At 33.4% G+C, this 17,348-nt stretch overlaps 1 protein-coding gene across 11 annotated transcripts in view; it reads left to right on the forward strand.

Annotated features, from left to right (window-relative positions):
* Positions 1 to 17,348, forward strand: part of baiap2b (BAR/IMD domain containing adaptor protein 2b) — a 121,231-nt gene that overhangs the window by 89,107 nt on the left and 14,776 nt on the right. The window contains exon 14 of one of the 11 annotated variants that reach the window (XR_007448137.1): positions 185 to 2,462. The exons of 7 other annotated variants lie outside the window; for them this stretch is intronic. Coding sequence is in view for 3 of the 4 variants with exons in the window: in XM_049563318.1 (XP_049419275.1) it covers positions 4,055 to 4,112 (58 nt within the window). In the remaining variant the exon portion in view is untranslated. Of the gene's footprint in view, positions 1 to 184; positions 4,353 to 17,348 lie in introns of those variants that run through there. 3 more of the 11 variants (XM_049563320.1, XM_049563318.1, XM_049563319.1) reach the window with 3 other exon arrangements.

Raw genomic sequence — 17,348 nt, forward strand, 5'->3', positions numbered from 1 at the left:
AATGTGACTGAAACCAGCCACCATGTCAGAGGCTGGCGAGTTCAGGGTCAGATCCAGTGTGGGGTTTATTTCTGATGTGGGAGGGGTCGGCGTGGTCCCGCCCCCTCCGTGTGTCCGTGTTGTGTTTGCTGCTGTTTCTTCTGAGCCAGCCCACCTGGAAGCCTCTCCCTCTCTGTGTCCGCAGTTCCACAGAGGGCAAATTGATTTCGACAGTGTGAGGACAGACAGACAAACAGACTCAGCCAGACGATGCGATAGGACAGGCACCTCGCTGCCCCTCCACCACCCCCCTCCCCCATCCTCACCCTCTCCTCCCCCGCCTCCCACTCACGGCAATAAACTCTCCCTGAGCCAATCAATGCGAGGAAGAGGCTTTGGTCTGTGTCCTCCCCCGCCTCTCTGATCTCCCCTCCCCCCTCCTGACCCGCCCTGTGCTGCCTAACTGGCCGGTAGCCACAGCGGGCCGCCGGCGACGCCTCGGTGCAGCAGCCTCTGTGCCAGTCCAATATTCAGAATCAATGTGACGGACATTTTCTGTGAGGAAAATGTATCTCTTGCTTGTCTTTCATGCATGTACATTTGTTTTACACACGGCTGGGGGTTATATTTCCCCAGCAGAGGAACCTGGTTCCACATGTCAGTGCTCTCCATCAGAATGACCATGTAATGGAACATGTAAATCAGGGTGTGAAATAACGACGAGGATTTTCATGTGAAAACGACATAATCAATATTTTACTGGCTCTTTCAGTATTTAACATTTGAGCTTTTGATGCTGTGAGCTTTTGTATCCTCTGAGACGAGAGGCCATGTATCACGAGTAGTGAACTGCTGATGTAAATGTTTGAACTCACAGGACGCAGACGATGTGACAGGGATGTTTACTGTACATAAATGTGCCATACAGAAGTGCTTGTCGTAACCTAACTATGATCAGTTCATTTAATCAATAAAACCCGCACCTTATCAAAGTTTATATTTCTGACTGTGTGTGAACTCTAACGTCTTCGGCCTCCATCATGGTGTGGAGGGACGCTGTCCTCAGACACGCACACCCGGAGGCTCAGGGTCGATATCTGTGGGAGTGTGTGAATATCATGCCAAGGCTGAATGGGGTCGACTGTCCTTGAATCACATGACGTTTCTCAGTGTGGTGCTGAAACTTATTCATGAAGCAAAGAAACGTTCTCTGACTCCTGCTGCCGCTCAAACGTCTCAGTCTGCTGCTTCTTTCTGTTTCATAATCGGACGACGTCACTTTGGTATTTATCAGAATAAATAATCACATTTTGAAAACGTAATTGGCCGACTATAAAAAATTCTGCGGCCTTGTTGAACCATCATTCATGCATGAAAGAAAAGACAACTGGTACTGTTGTTTGGCTCGGTGCACGTTCAGCGCCTCCGATTCAATCACGTCTGTGAATCGTTAATTTAAATGAAGAATTCCAACCTGCTGTTTCCATGGTCTCATAAAGTTCAGTTAACATTTGTGAAGTGATGTCAGAGAGCATAAAATCTGGAGCTGCTTTGTGGACAACATCTAGCTCTGAAACAGAAAATGTTTCCATAAACTCAAAACATTCCTCGGGCTGCTCTCAGCGTCGTCTACAACATCGTTCACCATTTATTGTTGCAGCCTAAAATCCGCAGGCGACCAGCTGTTGCCGTTCAAAGTGGCACAGAAGGAGCAATATGATCTTGTCACTACTCGTCATATTTAACACTTGGGCAGAATCCTCGCAGCAGCAGTTAACGTCCGACACAGAGCCGTTAATCACACATCAACACCGAAACATCTCGACTCTGTTAATATAAATAATCATGGGTAATGTAAGCAGTGTGATGCTAACAGTTAGCCCTGTCACTGTGTGTGTGACTCTGAGCTCTGGTCCTGCAGCAGTCTGATGATAAACAGAGAGAATCAACACGCTGCACGCAGCTCAACAATAAAATTAGATTTTACCCTTTAAATCATCACATTTAAAGGGATAGTGCACCCAAAAATGAAAATTCAGCCATTATCTACTCACCCACATGCCGAGGGAGGCTCAGGTGAAGTTTTAGAGTCCTCACATCACTTGCAGAGATCCAAGGGGAGAGGAGGTAGCAACACAACTCCACCTAATGGAGGCTGACGGCGCCCCAGATTCAAACGTCCAGAAACACATAATTGAAACCACAAAATATCTCCATACTGCTCGTCCGTAGTGATCCAAGTGTCCTGAAGCCCCGACATAAAAAGTTGTGTGGCAAATACAATGCAAGCACAGAGAGGCAGTCAGAGCTACAGGCTACAATGAGGCTAAAAACAGAGTTCAAATGAGGTTTTTCCAAACAACTTTTTATGTCGGGGCTTCAGGACACTTGGATCACTACGGACGAGCAGTATGGAGATATTTTGTGGTTTCAATGATGTGTTTTTGGACGTTTGAATCTGGGGCGCCGTCAGCCTCCATTAGGTGGAGCTGTGTTGCTACCTCCTCTCCCCTTGGATCTCTGCAAGTGATGTGAGGACTCTAAAACTTCACCTGAGCCTCCCTCGGCATATGGGTGAGTAGATAATGGCTGAATTTACAGTTTTGGGTGCACTATCCCTTTAAGTAAAGTTGTGGTGAATCTATATAAATTAATAGGTCACGCAGAATTCACAGAGATTGGTTGAATTTGTGTTCAGCGACCGCATCCTGGAGGGAGCGTTTTATGGAGCAGCTTTGCACTTTATACCTGATGACATCACAGATTTGAGTGCGAGGACTCTAGTTTTTGGATTTGGGACAGCATTTATGAGTTTTACTAATATTTTTGGGCTGCCAGAGACCAGAGGAATAACATGTTAGAATTTTGAAAATTAGTTCATCTTTAAGACCGATAATGACTCAGGGGCGGAGCCAGACGCTTCAAACATTCAGGGCTCAGAATGATTTCAAATGATTTAAGACATCAGACTGAATATTTACATTTGCAAAAATCAAGATGAAATCATCCTGTAGAGCTGCATCCTCTTTTGTATCTTCATCACTCTGACACCAGAGTCATCCTCAGCATTTGTTGAAGATGACTCATTTTCACTCCAGCCTCCTAAACATCGTCTGATATTATTTTTAAGTCATAAACGGCATCACTAATCCAGAAACCGGTTTTTGTTTCGCTCTGCTGGAGTTCAACACAACAGTTGATATATCTGCCACGTTTAATCCATCCCATAATAATATGTGCTGCTCTAACTGCAAATCAAGGATCCCCACCAGGCCTACTAAATGTGAACTGTAAAACTCTGAGGAGCCCCAGAAGCCCCGCCTCCTCTCCACCCCTGAAATGATTGTCTGATGAACGTGTGATTGAATCGAGGTGTCCGCGCTGTGAACATAATCAATCAGAGTCTTCCGTGTATGCGGGGCTCATGTTTGTGCAGCCATGAAGGGGGGAGGAGTTAATGTGATGTTGAAACCTCATTCAGCCTTCATCTTCTTCTTCTTCTTCTTCTTCTTCTTCTTCTTCTGTTGTCTTTGTAATTAAAAAGTAAAAAAAAAGCCCAGTGAGTAAAAGCATCATGTTCTGAAGATAAAAGACTGTTTGTCTGATTCTCTCTGTGCTAAATAAAGATGCTGGTCTGCTTGTCTGTATGTCCGTCCAGTTAGTGCCTGTCTTTACTAACCCCTGTCCCTCTGTCCACATCTGATGTCCACTAACGAGCCCACTTAGAACTGGTCTTCCTCATATCGTTGAGGTTTACACAGAAATCTGGTCCCTGTAGTTTTTACCAAAGAGAAGAGGTGAACGTTTAGACTCCTTGTGCGTCCCCTGCTCTGCAGAAATGTCCGTCCTTACCAGTTATTTTTTTAAGATATTTTACATGTGTTGCCAGCAGCTGTTCAGTGTCAGCTGCGTTTCTATAAATGAGACTCAAGTCAGGACAGACATATCTGCACTGTGGACATGTTTCCTTGCTGTCTCTCTGCTCTCCTCTCTGTTTGTCTGTCTCCTAACACTCGTCTTCCCCCTCAGCTTTGCCAACTCCCCTTTTTCTCCATCTCTGTTTTGATGAATTTAGAGACAAAAGTCGAGAGCAAACCGCAGGAAGCTGCCAGTGTTTCTTCTTTCTCCACTAAATTAAGCCCAAGGTACGACTGCCATCGCTGCAGAGATAGCACACCAACCACCTGTGGCCCGATAACTCCGACATCAGCTGATGTGCTTTTATTTTGACGGGTTTTATTGTAAAAAGAATGAAAAAGTTGTACAGAGAATTTATGGACGTGCATGATTTGAGGGCACCAAAAGGTTTAATGTTGATGACCTCAAATGTATGGTGACTTTCTACTCTTAAAGGATCTAATAAATTAACTCAGTTGGACATTTTGGTTGTTTCTGGGGTTTTTTTTGTTTTTAACCTTCCAAGAGAAAATTAAAAAGAAGCATTTCATTTTTTCCTCCTGTTTCATTAAATTAAAATAAGCTTCAAAACCAAATGTGATTTTCTTCTGCTTCTTTTAAATGAATTATCTTTATAGAGCAGGAGGTTAAAGAACAGCTTTTAACTCTGAACTAACTTTTGTGGCAGCGTCAGATGTTTCTGTCAGACTTTAGAAACTTCTCCAAAGAGGTCGTCTTTGCTAATTCACCACATCCTAACAGAAGAACGAGTGCTCCCGGTGATCATCCCCGTGCTTTAACACATTAACCAGAGGCTCTCCTTGCACATTTGGTTACACTTCTCATGTCAGCATTTCTGGAACAGAGTCGGTTCCCATCATAACCTTCACCGGCCTTGTTGCATGTACAGTGTGTGTGTGTTCAGTGCACAGTAGTATTTAAACTGCATCCTACCGCCACTGCCATACACCCACTGGCCTGCTCTTCCTGCTGCTAGATAAGGTACCTTTCTCAACTCAACTGCATGTGTGTGTGTGTGTGTGTGTGTGTGCGTGCGTGCGTGCGTGCGTGCGTGCGTGCGTGCGTGTCCTGATCACAGCATATTCATTTTATAGAGCCTTTTTATTTCTTAGATGACTGTGTTGTGTTTATATGCCTGTAGGTAGGCCTGCCTGTTTAATTTTTGTTTCCTGTGTTCTAAATTAAATATATTTGGGTCATGATTTAAGTGTTAACACACAGCACTGTGAGTGTGTAGAGCCCTGGTCTGTTTAAGTTTCTGTCATTGTGTTTGTGTCACACTTTAACATCAATGAATCAATACCACAGTCATTTTGGATGCATCAGTAGAATAACCAAGCAAGATCATCTTCGAGTTTGACTGGGAGCCTCCACAGCGCAGTTTATCAGGGTACGACCAGCGGGCCCTGAATGTGTCATGAAATGCATGCATTATTTTTAAATCATCCAAATATCCATTTAAATACATTCACTTTCAGTTTGTTTGTATTTAATACATTACTCAGCACCTGCACTCCCGTGAAAAGCATTTGTTAGGTGAGCAAAAATTTCCAAATATTTTATATCAATTTTTTTTTTTTTTTTACAGAAAACATCATACTATGTTAAGTCATCAGAAATCACAAAGAAAAACCTCATGGTACAGTATGTTGTCCAAAATCATGAAAAAAAGTCATAGTATAGCATGTCGTCAAAAATCATGAAAAAAAGTCATAGTATAGCATGTCGTCCAAATTTAGAATAAAACATCATAGTATAGTATGTCGTCAAAAATCATGAAAAAAAGTCATTGTATAGTATGTCGTCCAAATTTAGAATAAAACATCATAGTATAGTTTGTCGTCCAAAATCATGAAAAAAAAGTCATAGTATAGTATGTCGTCAAAAATCATGAAAAAAAAGTCATAGTATAGTATGTCGTCCAAAATCATGAAAAAAACGTCATAGTAGAGTATGTCGTCCAAAATCATGAAAAAAATGTCATGGTAGAGTATGTCATCCAAATTTAGAATAAAATGTCATAGTATAGTATGTCATCCAAAATCATGAAAAAAAAGTCATAGTATAGTATGTCGTCCAAAAATATGTAAAAACGTCATAGTATAGTATGTTATCAAAAATCATAAAAAATATCATGGTAAAGTATGCCGTCCAAAACCATTTAAAACGTCATAGTATAGTATGTCGTTGAAAATCATGAAAAAATGTCATAGTATAGTATGTCAGCAGAAATCATGAAAAACGTCATAGTATAGCATGGCGTCCAAAACCATGCAAAAACGTCATAGTATAGCATGGCGTCCAAAACCATGCAAAAACGTCATAGTATAGTATGTCGTCCAAAACCATGCAAAAACGTCATAGTATAGCATGTCATCAGAAATCATGAAAAAAAGTCATAGTATAGTATGTCGTCCAAAATCATGAAAAAAAGTCATAGTATAGTATGTCGTCAAAAATCATGAAAAAAAGTCATAGTATAGTATGTCGTCCAAAATCATGAAAAAAAGTCATAGTATAGTATGTCGTCAAAAATCATGAAAAAAAGTCATAGTATAGCATGTCGTCCAAATTTAGAATAAAACATCATAGTATAGTATGTCGTCAAAAATCATGAAAAAAAGTCATTGTATAGTATGTCGTCAAAAATCATGAAAAAAAGTCATAGTATAGTATGTCGTCAAAAATCATGAAAAAAAGTCATAGTATAGCATGTCGTCCAAATTTAGAATAAAACATCATAGTATAGTTTGTCGTCCAAAATCATGAAAAAAAAGTCATAGTATAGTATGTTGTCAAAAATCATGAAAAAAAGTCATAGTATAGTATGTCGTCCAAAATCATGAAAAAAACGTCATAGTAGAGTATGTCGTCAAAAATCATGAAAAAAATATCATAGTATAGTATGTCGTCCAAAATCATGAAAAAAACCTCATGGTACAGTATGTTGTCCAAAATCATGAAAAAAATGTCATAGTATAGCATGTCGTCAAAAATCATGAAAAAAAGTCATAGTATAGCATGTCGTCCAAATTTAGAATAAAAAATCATAGTATAGTATGTCAAAAATCATGAAAAAGTCATTGTATAGTATGTCGTCCAAATTTAGAATAAAACATCATAGTATAGTTTGTCGTCCAAAATCATGAAAAAAAAGTCATAGTATAGTATGTCGTCAAAAATCATGAAAAAAAAGTCATAGTATAGTATGTCGTCCAAAATCATGAAAAAAACGTCATAGTAGAGTATGTCGTCTAAAATCATGAAAAAAACATCATAGTATAGTATGTCGTCCAAAATCATGAAAAAAATGTCATGGTAGAGTATGTCATCCAAATTTAGAATAAAATGTCATAGTATAGTATGTCGTCAAAAATCATGAAAAAAAAGTCATAGTATAGTATGTCGTCCAAAGTCATGAAAAAAACGTCATAGTATAGCATGTCGTCAAAAATCATGAAAAAAAGTCATAGTATAGCATGTCGTCCAAATTTAGAATAAAACATCATAGTATAGTATGTCGTCCAAAGTCATGAAAAAAATGTCATAGTATAGTATGTCGTCCAAAATCATGAAAAAAAGTCATTGTATAGTATGTTGTCCAAATTTAGAATAAAACATCATAGTATAGTATGTCGTCCAAAGTCATGAAAAAAATGTCATAGTATAGTATGTCGTCAAAAATCATGAAAAAAAAGTCATAGTATAGTATGTCGTCCAAAATCATGAAAAAAACGTCATAGTAGAGTATGTCGTCCAAAATCATGAAAAAAATGTCATGGTAGAGTATGTCATCCAAATTTAGAATAAAATGTCATAGTATAGTATGTCATCCAAAATCATGAAAAAAAAGTCATAGTATAGTATGTCGTCCAAAGTCATGAAAAAAACGTCATAGTATAGCATGTTGTCAAAAATCATGAAAAAAAGTCATAGTATAGCATGTCGTCCAAATTTAGAATAAAACATCATAGTATAGTATGTCGTCCAAAGTCATGAAAAAAATGTCATAGTATAGTATGTCGTCAAAAATCATGAAAAAACGTCATAGTATAGCATGTCGTCCAAATTTAGAATAAAACATCATAGTATAGTATGTCGTCCAAAATCATGAAAAAAAAAGTCATAGTATAGTATGTCGTCAAAAATCATGAAAAAAAAGTCATAGTATAGTATGTCATCCAAAATCATGAAAAAAATGTCATAGTATAGTATGTCGTCCAAAATCATGAAAAAAAAAGTCATAGTATAGTATGTCGTCAAAAATCATGAAAAAATGTCAACGTATAGTATGTGGTCAAAAATCAGGAAAAACCGTCAATGTATAGTATGTCTTCCAAAACAATGAAAAAAAGTCATAGTATAGCATGTCGTCCAAATTTAGAATAAAACATCATAGTATAGTATGTCGTCAAAATCATGAAAAAGTCATTGTATAGTATGTCGAAAAATCATGAAAAAAGTCATAGTATAGTATGTCGTCAAAAATCATGAAAAAGTCATAGTATAGCATGTCGCCCAAATTTAGAATAAAACATCATAGTATAGTTTGTCGCCCAAAATCATGAAAAAAGTCATAGTATAGTATGTTGTCAAAAATCATGAAAAAACGTCATAGTAAAGTATGTCGTCCAAAATCATGAAAAAACGTCAAAGTAAAGAATGAAGTCCAAAATCATGAAAAAAAATCATAGTATAGTATGTCGTCCAAAATCATGAAAAAAACCTCATGGTACAGTATGTTGTCCAAAATCATGAAAAAAATGTCATAGTATAGCATGTCGTCAAAAATCATGAAAAAAAGTCATAGTATAGCATGTCGTCCAAATTTAGAATAAAACATCATAGTATAGTATGTCGTCAAAAATCATGAAAAAAAGTCATTGTATAGTATGTCGTCCAAATTTAGAATAAAACATCATAGTATAGTTTGTCGACAAAATCATGAAAAACGTCATGCTATAGTATGTCTTCAGAAATCATGAAAAAAACTCATAGTATAGTATATCGTCCAAAATGATAAAAAAAAAAAGTCATAGTATAGTATGTCGTCCAAATTCATGAAAAAACATCATAGTAAAGTATGGCATCAAAAATCAGAGAAATAAAATGTCATAGTATAGTATATCATAAAATCATAAAAAAAAGTCATAATATAATATGTCGTCCAAAGTCATGAAAAACCCTCATAGTGTAGTATATTGTCCAAAATCATGAAAAACGTCATAGTATAGCATGTCGTCCAAATTTAGAATAAAACATCATAGTATAGTATGTCGTCCAAAGTCATGAAAAAAATGTCATAGTATAGTATGTCGTCCAAAATCATGAAAAAAAGTCATTGTATAGTATGTTGTCCAAATTTAGAATAAAACATCATAGTATAGTATGTCGTCCAAAGTCATGAAAAAAATGTCATAGTATAGTATGTCGTCAAAAATCATGAAAAAACGTCATAGTATAGCATGTCGTCCAAATTTAGAATAAAACATCATAGTATAGTATGTCGTCAAAAATCATGAAAAAAAAGTCATAGTATAGTATGTCGTCAAAAATCATGAAAAAAAAGTCATAGTATAGTATGTCATCCAAAATCATGAAAAAAATGTCATAGTATAGTATGTCGTCAAAAATCATGAAAAAAATGTCATAGTATAGTATGTCATCCAAAATCATGAAAAAAAAGTCATAGTATAGTATGTCGTCAAAAATCATGAAAAAAAGTCATAGTATAGCATGTCGTCCAAATTTAGAATAAAACATCATAGTATAGTATGTCGTCAAAAATCATGAAAAAAAGTCATTGTATAGTATGTCGTCCAAATTTAGAATAAAACATCATAGTATAGTTTGTCGTCCAAAATCATGAAAAAAAGTCATAGTATAGCATGTCGTCCAAATTTAGAATAAAACATCATAGTATAGTATGTCGTCCAAAATCATGAAAAAAAGTCATAGTATAGCATGTCGTCCAAAGTCATGAAAAAAACGTCATAGTATAGCATGTCGTCAAAAATCATGAAAAAAAGTCATAGTATAGCATGTCGTCCAAATTTAGAATAAAACATCATAGTATTGTATGTCGTCAAAAATCATGAAAAAAAGTCATTGTATAGTATGTCGTCCAAATTTAGAATAAAACATCATAGTATAGTTTGTCGTCCAAAATCATGAAAAAAAAGTCATAGCATAGTATGTCGTCAAAAATCATGAAAAAAAAGTCATAGTATAGTATGTCGTCCAAAATCATGAAAAAAACGTCATAGTAGAGTATGTCATCCAAAATCATGTAAAAAACATCATAGTATAGTATGTCGTCCAAAATCATGAAAAAAATGTCATGGTAGAGTATGTCATCCAAATTTAGAATAAAATGTCATAGTATAGTATGTCGTCAAAAATCATGAAAAAAAAGTCATAGTATAGTATGTCGTCCAAATTTAGAATAAAACATCATAGTATAGCATGTCGTCCAAAATCATGAAAAAAACGTCATAGTAGAGTATGTCGTCCAAAATCATGAAAAAAACATCATAGTATAGTATGTCGTCCAAAATCATGAAAAAAATGTCATGGTAGAGTATGTCATCCAAATTTAAAATAAAATGTCATAGTATAGTATGTCGTCAAAAATCATGAAAAAAAGCCATTGTATAGTATGTCGTCCAAATTTAGAATAAAACATCATAGTATAGTTTGTCGTCCAAAATCATGAAAAAAAAGTCATAGTATAGTATGTCGTCCAAAATCATGCAAAAACATCATAGTGTAGTATGTCGTCCAAAATCATGAAAAAAACGTCATAGTAGAGTATGTCATCCAAAATCATGAAAAAAACATCATAGTATAGTATGTCGTCCAAAATCATGAAAAAAATGTCATGGTAGAGTATGTCATCCAAATTTAGAATAAAATGTCATAGTATAGTATGTCGTCCAAAGTCATGAAAAAAAGTCATAGTATAGCATGTCGTCCAAAATCATGAAAAAGTGTCATAGTATAGTATGTCGTCCAAATTTAGAATAAAACATCATAGTATAGTATGTCGTCAAAAATCATGAAAAAAAGTCATTGTATAGTATGTCGTCCAAATTTAGAATAAAACATCATAGTATAGTTTGTCGTCCAAAATCATGAAAAAAAAAGTCATAGCATAGTATGTCGTCAAAAATCATGAAAAAAAAGTCATAGTATAGCATGTCGTCCAAATTTAGAATAAAACATCATAGTATAGTATGTCGTCCAAAGTCATGAAAAAAATGTCATAGTATAGTATGTCGTCAAAAATCATGAAAAACGCCATAGTATAGCATGTCGTCCCAAATTTAGAATAAAACATCATAGTATAGTATGTCTTCAGAAATCATGAAAAAACGTCATAGTATAGTATGGTGTCCAATTTCATGAAAAAAAGTCATTGTATAGTATGTCGTCCGAAATCATGAGAAAACGTCATAGTAAAGTATGTTGTCCACAATCATGAAAAACATCATAGTATAGTATGTCATCCAAAATTATGAAAAAACATCATAGTATTGTATCGCGTCCAAATTTAGAATAAAATGTCATAGTATAGTATGTCGTCCAAAATCATGAAAAAAAGTCATAGTATAGTATGTCGTCAAAAATCATGAAAAAAAGTCATTGTATAGTATGTCGTCCAAATTTAGAATAAAACATCATAGTATAGTTTGTCGTCCAAAATCATGAAAAAAAAGTCATAGTATAGTATGTCGTCAAAAATCATGAAAAAAAAGTCATAGTATAGTATGTCGTCGGAAATCATGAAAAACGTCATAGTAACATATGTAGTCAAACATGTTGAAAAAAACATCATAGTATAGTATGTCGTCCAAAATCATGAAAAAAATGTCATGGTAGAGTATGTCATCCAAATTTAGAATAAAATGTCATAGTATAGTATGTCGTCCAAAGTCATGAAAAAAATGTCATAGTATAGTATGTCGTCAAAAATCATGAAAAAACGTCATAGTATAGCATGTCGTCCAAATTTAGAATAAAACATCATAGTATAGTATGTCGTCCAAAATCATGAAAAAAAAGTCATAGTATAGTATGTCGTCCAAATTTAGAATAAAACATCATAGTATAGTATGTCGTCAAAAATCATGAAAAAAAGTCATAGTATAGTATGTCGTCCAAAATCATGAAAAAAAGTCATAGTATAGTATGTCGTCAAAAATCATGAAAAAAAGTCATAGTATAGTATGTCGTCCAAAATCATGAAAAAAAAGTCATAGTATAGTATGTCGTCAAAAATCATGAAAAAAGTCATAGTATAGCATGTCGTCCAAATTTAGAATAAAACATCATAGTATAGTATGTCGTCAAAAATCATGAAAAAAAGTCATTGTATAGTATGTCGTCCAAATTTAGAATGAAACATCATAGTATAGTATGTCGTCCAAAATCATGAAAAAAAGTCATAGTATAGCATGTCGTCCAAATTTAGAATAAAACATCATAGTATAGTATGTCGTCCAAAATCATGAAAAAAAGTCATAGTATAGCATGTCGTCCAAAGTCATGAAAAAAACGTCATAGTATAGCATGTCGTCAAAAATCATGAAAAAAAGTCATAGTATAGCATGTCGTCCAAATTTAGAATAAAACATCATAGTATAGTATGTCGTCAAAAATCATGAAAAAAAGTCATAGTATAGCATGTCGTCCAAATTTAGAATAAAACATCATAGTATAGTATGTCGTCCAAAATCATGAAAAAAAGTCATAGTATAGCATGTCGTCCAAAGTCATGAAAAAAACGTCATAGTATAGCATGTCGTCAAAAATCATGAAAAAAAGTCATAGTATAGCATGTCGTCCAAATTTAGAATAAAACATCATAGTATAGTTTGTCGTCCAAAATCATGAAAAAAAAGTCATAGTATAGTATGTCGTCAAAAATCATGAAAAAAAAGTCATACTATAGTATGTCGTCCAAAATCATGAAAAAAAACGTCATAGTAGAGTATGTCGTCCAAAATCATGAAAAAAACATCATAGTATAGTATGTCGTCCAAAATCATGAAAAAAATGTCATGGTAGAGTATGTCATCCAAATTTAGAATAAAATGTCATAGTATAGTATGTCAAAAATCATGAAAAAAAAGTCATAGTATAGTATGTCGTCCAAATTTAGAATAAAACATCATAGTATAGCATGTCGTCCAAAATCATGAAAAAAGTCATAGTATAGTATGTCGTCCAAACTCATGAAAAAAAAGTCATAGTATAGTATGTCGTCAAAAATCATGAAAAAAAGTCATAGTATAGCATGTCGTCCAAATTTAGAATAAAACATCATAGTATAGTATGTCGTCAAAAATCATGAAAAAAAGTCATTGTATAGTATGTCGTCCAAATTTAGAATGAAACATCATAGTATAGTATGTCGTCCAAAATCATGAAAAAAAGTCATAGTATAGAATGTCGTACAAATTTATAATAAAAAATCATAGTATAGTATGTGGTCCAAAATCATGAAAAAAAGTCATAGTATAGTATGTCGTCCAAAGTCATGAAAAAAACGTCATAGTATAGCATGTCGTCAAAAATCATGAAAAAAAGTCATAGTATAGCATGTCGTCCAAATTTAGAATAAAACATCATAGTATAGTATGTCGTCAAAAATCATGAAAAAAAGTCATTGTATAGTATGTCGTCCAAATTTAGAATAAAACATCATAGTATAGTTTGTCGTCCAAAATCATGAAAAAAAAGTCATAGTATAGTATGTCGTCAAAAATCATGAAAAAAAGTCATTGTATAGTATGTCGTCCAAAATCATGAAAAAAACGTCATAGTAGAGTATGTCGTCCAAAATCATGAAAAAAACATCATAGTATAGTATGTCGTCCAAAATCATGAAAAAAATGTCATGGTAGAGTATGTCATCCAAATTTAGAATAAAATGTCATAGTATAGTATGTCGTCCAAAATCATGAAAAAAAGTCATAGTATAGTATGTCGTCAAAAATCATGAAAAAAAGTCATTGTATAGTATGTCGTCCAAAATTAGAATAAAACAACATATAATAGTTTGTCTTCCAAAATCATGAAAAAAAGTCATAGTATAGTATGTCGTCAAAAATCATGAAAAAAAAGTCATAGTATAGTATGTCGTCCAAAATCATGAAAAAACGTCATAGTATAGTATGTCGTCCAAAATCATGAAAAAACATCATAGTATAGTATGTCGTCCAAAATCATGAAAAAAATGTCATGGTAGAGTATGTCATCCAAATTTAGAATAAAATGTCATAGTATAGTATGTCGTCCAAAGTCATGAAAAAAATGTCATAGTATAGTATGTCGTCAAAATCATGAAAAAACGTCATAGTATAGCATGTCGTCCAAATTTAGAATAAAACATCATAGTATAGTATGTCGTCAAAAATCATGAAAAAAAGTCATAGTATAGTATGTCGTCCAAATTTAGAATAAAACATCATAGTATAGTATGTCGTCAAAAATCATGAAAAAAAAGTCATAGTATAGTATGTCGTCCAAAATCATGAAAAAAAAGTCATAGTATAGTATGTCGTCAAAAATCATGAAAAAAATGTCATAGTATAGTATGTCATCCAAAATCATGAAAAAAAGTCATAGTATAGTATGTCGTCAAAAATCATGAAAAAAAGTCATAGTATAGCATGTCGTCCAAATTTAGAATAAAACATCATAGTATAGTATGTCGTCAAAAATCATGAAAAAAAGTCATTGTATAGTATGTCGTCCAAATTTAGAATGAAACATCATAGTATAGTATGTCGTCCAAAATCATGAAAAAAAGTCATAGTATAGCATGTCGTCCAAATTTAGAATAAAACATCATAGTATAGTATGTCGTCCAAAATCATGAAAAAAAGTCATAGTATAGCATGTCGTCCAAAGTCATGAAAAAAACGTCATAGTATAGCATGTCGTCAAAAATCATGAAAAAAAGTCATAGTATAGCATGTCGTCCAAATTTAGAATAAAACATCATAGTATAGTATGTCGTCAAAAATCATGAAAAAAAGTCATAGTATAGCATGTCGTCCAAATTTAGAATAAAACATCATAGTATAGTATGTCGTCCAAAATCATGAAAAAAAGTCATAGTATAGCATGTCGTCCAAATTAATGAAAAAAAAGTCATAGTATAGCATGTCGTCCAAAAACATTAAAAAATTCATAGTATAGAATGTTCGCCCAAATTTAGAATAAAACATCATACTATAGCATGTTGTCCAAAATCATGAAAAAAAGTCATAGTATAGTATGTCGTCCAAAATCATGAAAAAACATCATACTATAGTATGTCGTCCAAAATCATGAAAAAAAGTCATAGTATAGTATGTCGTCCAAAATCACGGAAAAACATCATAGTATAGTATGTCGTCCAAAATCATGAAAAAACATCATAGTATAGTATGTCGTCCAAATTTATAATAAAAAATCATAGTATAGTATGTCGTCCAAAATCATGAAAAAAAAGTCATAGTATAGTATGTCGTCCAAATTTAGAATAAAACATCATAGTATAGCATGTCGTCCAAAATCATGAAAAAAAGTCATAGTATAGTATGTCGTCCAAAATCATGAAAAAAAAGTCATAGTATAGTATGTCGTCAAAAATCATGAAAAAAAGTCATAGTATAGCATGTCGTCCAAATTTAGAATAAAACATCATAGTATAGTATGTCGTCAAAAATCATGAAAAAAAGTCATTGTATAGTATGTCGTCCAAATTTAGAATGAAACATCATAGTATAGTATGTCGTCCAAAATCATGAAAAAAAGTCATAGTATAGCATGTCGTCCAAATTTAGAATAAAACATCATAGTATAGTATGTCGTCCAAAATCATGAAAAAAAGTCATAGTATAGCATGTCGTCCAAAGTCATGAAAAAAACGTCATAGTATAGCATGTCGTCAAAAATCATGAAAAAGTCATAGTATAGCATGTCGCCCAAATTTAGAATAAAACATCATAGTATAGTATGTCAGTCAAAATTGCACGAAAAAGTCATTGTATAGTATGTCGTCCAAATTTAGAATAAAACATCATAGTATAGTTTGTCGTCCAAAATCATGAAAAAAAAGTCATAGTATAGTATGTCGTCAAAAATCATGAAAAAAAAGTCATAGTATAGTATGTCGTCCAAAATCATGAAAAAAAAGTCATAGTATAGTATGTCGTCCAAAATCATGAAAAAAAAGTCATAGTATAGTATGTCGTCCAAAATCATGAAAAAAATGTCATGGTAGAGTATGTCATCCAAATTTAGAATAAAATGTCATAGTATAGTATGTCGTCAAAAATCATGAAAAAAAAGTCATAGTATAGTATGTCGTCCAAATTTAGAATAAAACATCATAGTATAGCATGTCGTCCAAAATCATGAAAAAAAGTCATAGTATAGTATGTCGTCCAAAGTCATGAAAAAAACGTCATAGTATAGCATGTCGTCAAAAATCATGAAAAAAAGTCATAGTATAGCATGTCGTCCAAATTTAGAATAAAACATCATAGTATAGTATGTCGTCCAAAGTCATGAAAAAAATGTCATAGTATAGTATGTCGTCAAAAATCATGAAAAAACGTCATAGTATAGCATGTCGTCCAAATTTAGAATAAAACATCATAGTATAGTATGACGAACAAAATCATGAAAAAGTCATAGTATAGCATGTCGCCCAAAATCATTAGAAAACGTCATAGTATAGTATGTCGTCAAAAATCATGAAAAAACGTCATAGTATAGCATGTCGTCCAAATTTAGAATAAAACATCATAGTATAGTATGTCGTCCAAAATCATGAAAAAAAGTCATTGTATAGTATGTCGTCCAAATTTAGAATAAAACATCATAGTATAGTATGTCGTCCAAAGTCATGAAAAAAATGTCATAGTATAGTATGTCGTCAAAAATCATGAAAAAACGTCATAGTATAGCATGTCGTCCAAATTTAGAATAAAACATCATAGTATAGTATGTCATCCAAAATCATGAAAAAAATGTCATTGTATAGTATGTCGTCCAAATTTAGAATAAAACATCATAGTATAGTATGTCGTCCAAAGTCATGAAAAAAATGTCATAGTATAGTATGTCGTCAAAAATCATGAAAAAACGTCATAGTATAGCATGTCGTCAAAAATAATGAAAAAAATTCATAGTATAGTATGTCGTCAAAAATCATGAAAAAAAGTCATTGTATAGTATGTCGTACAAATTTAGAATAAAACATCATAGTATAGTATGTCGTCCAAAGTCATGAAAAAAATGTCATAGTATAGTATGTCGTCAAAAATCATGAAAAAACGTCATAGTATAGCATGTCGTCCAAATTTAGAATAAAACATCATAGTATAGTATGTCATCCAAAATCATGAAAAAAATGTCATAGTATAGTATGTCGTCCAAAATCATGGAAAAAA

This window comes from Epinephelus fuscoguttatus, linkage group LG20 (assembly GCF_011397635.1).
Source record: "Epinephelus fuscoguttatus linkage group LG20, E.fuscoguttatus.final_Chr_v1".
In the NCBI taxonomy this organism is placed as follows: Eukaryota; Metazoa; Chordata; class Actinopteri; order Perciformes; family Serranidae; genus Epinephelus; species Epinephelus fuscoguttatus.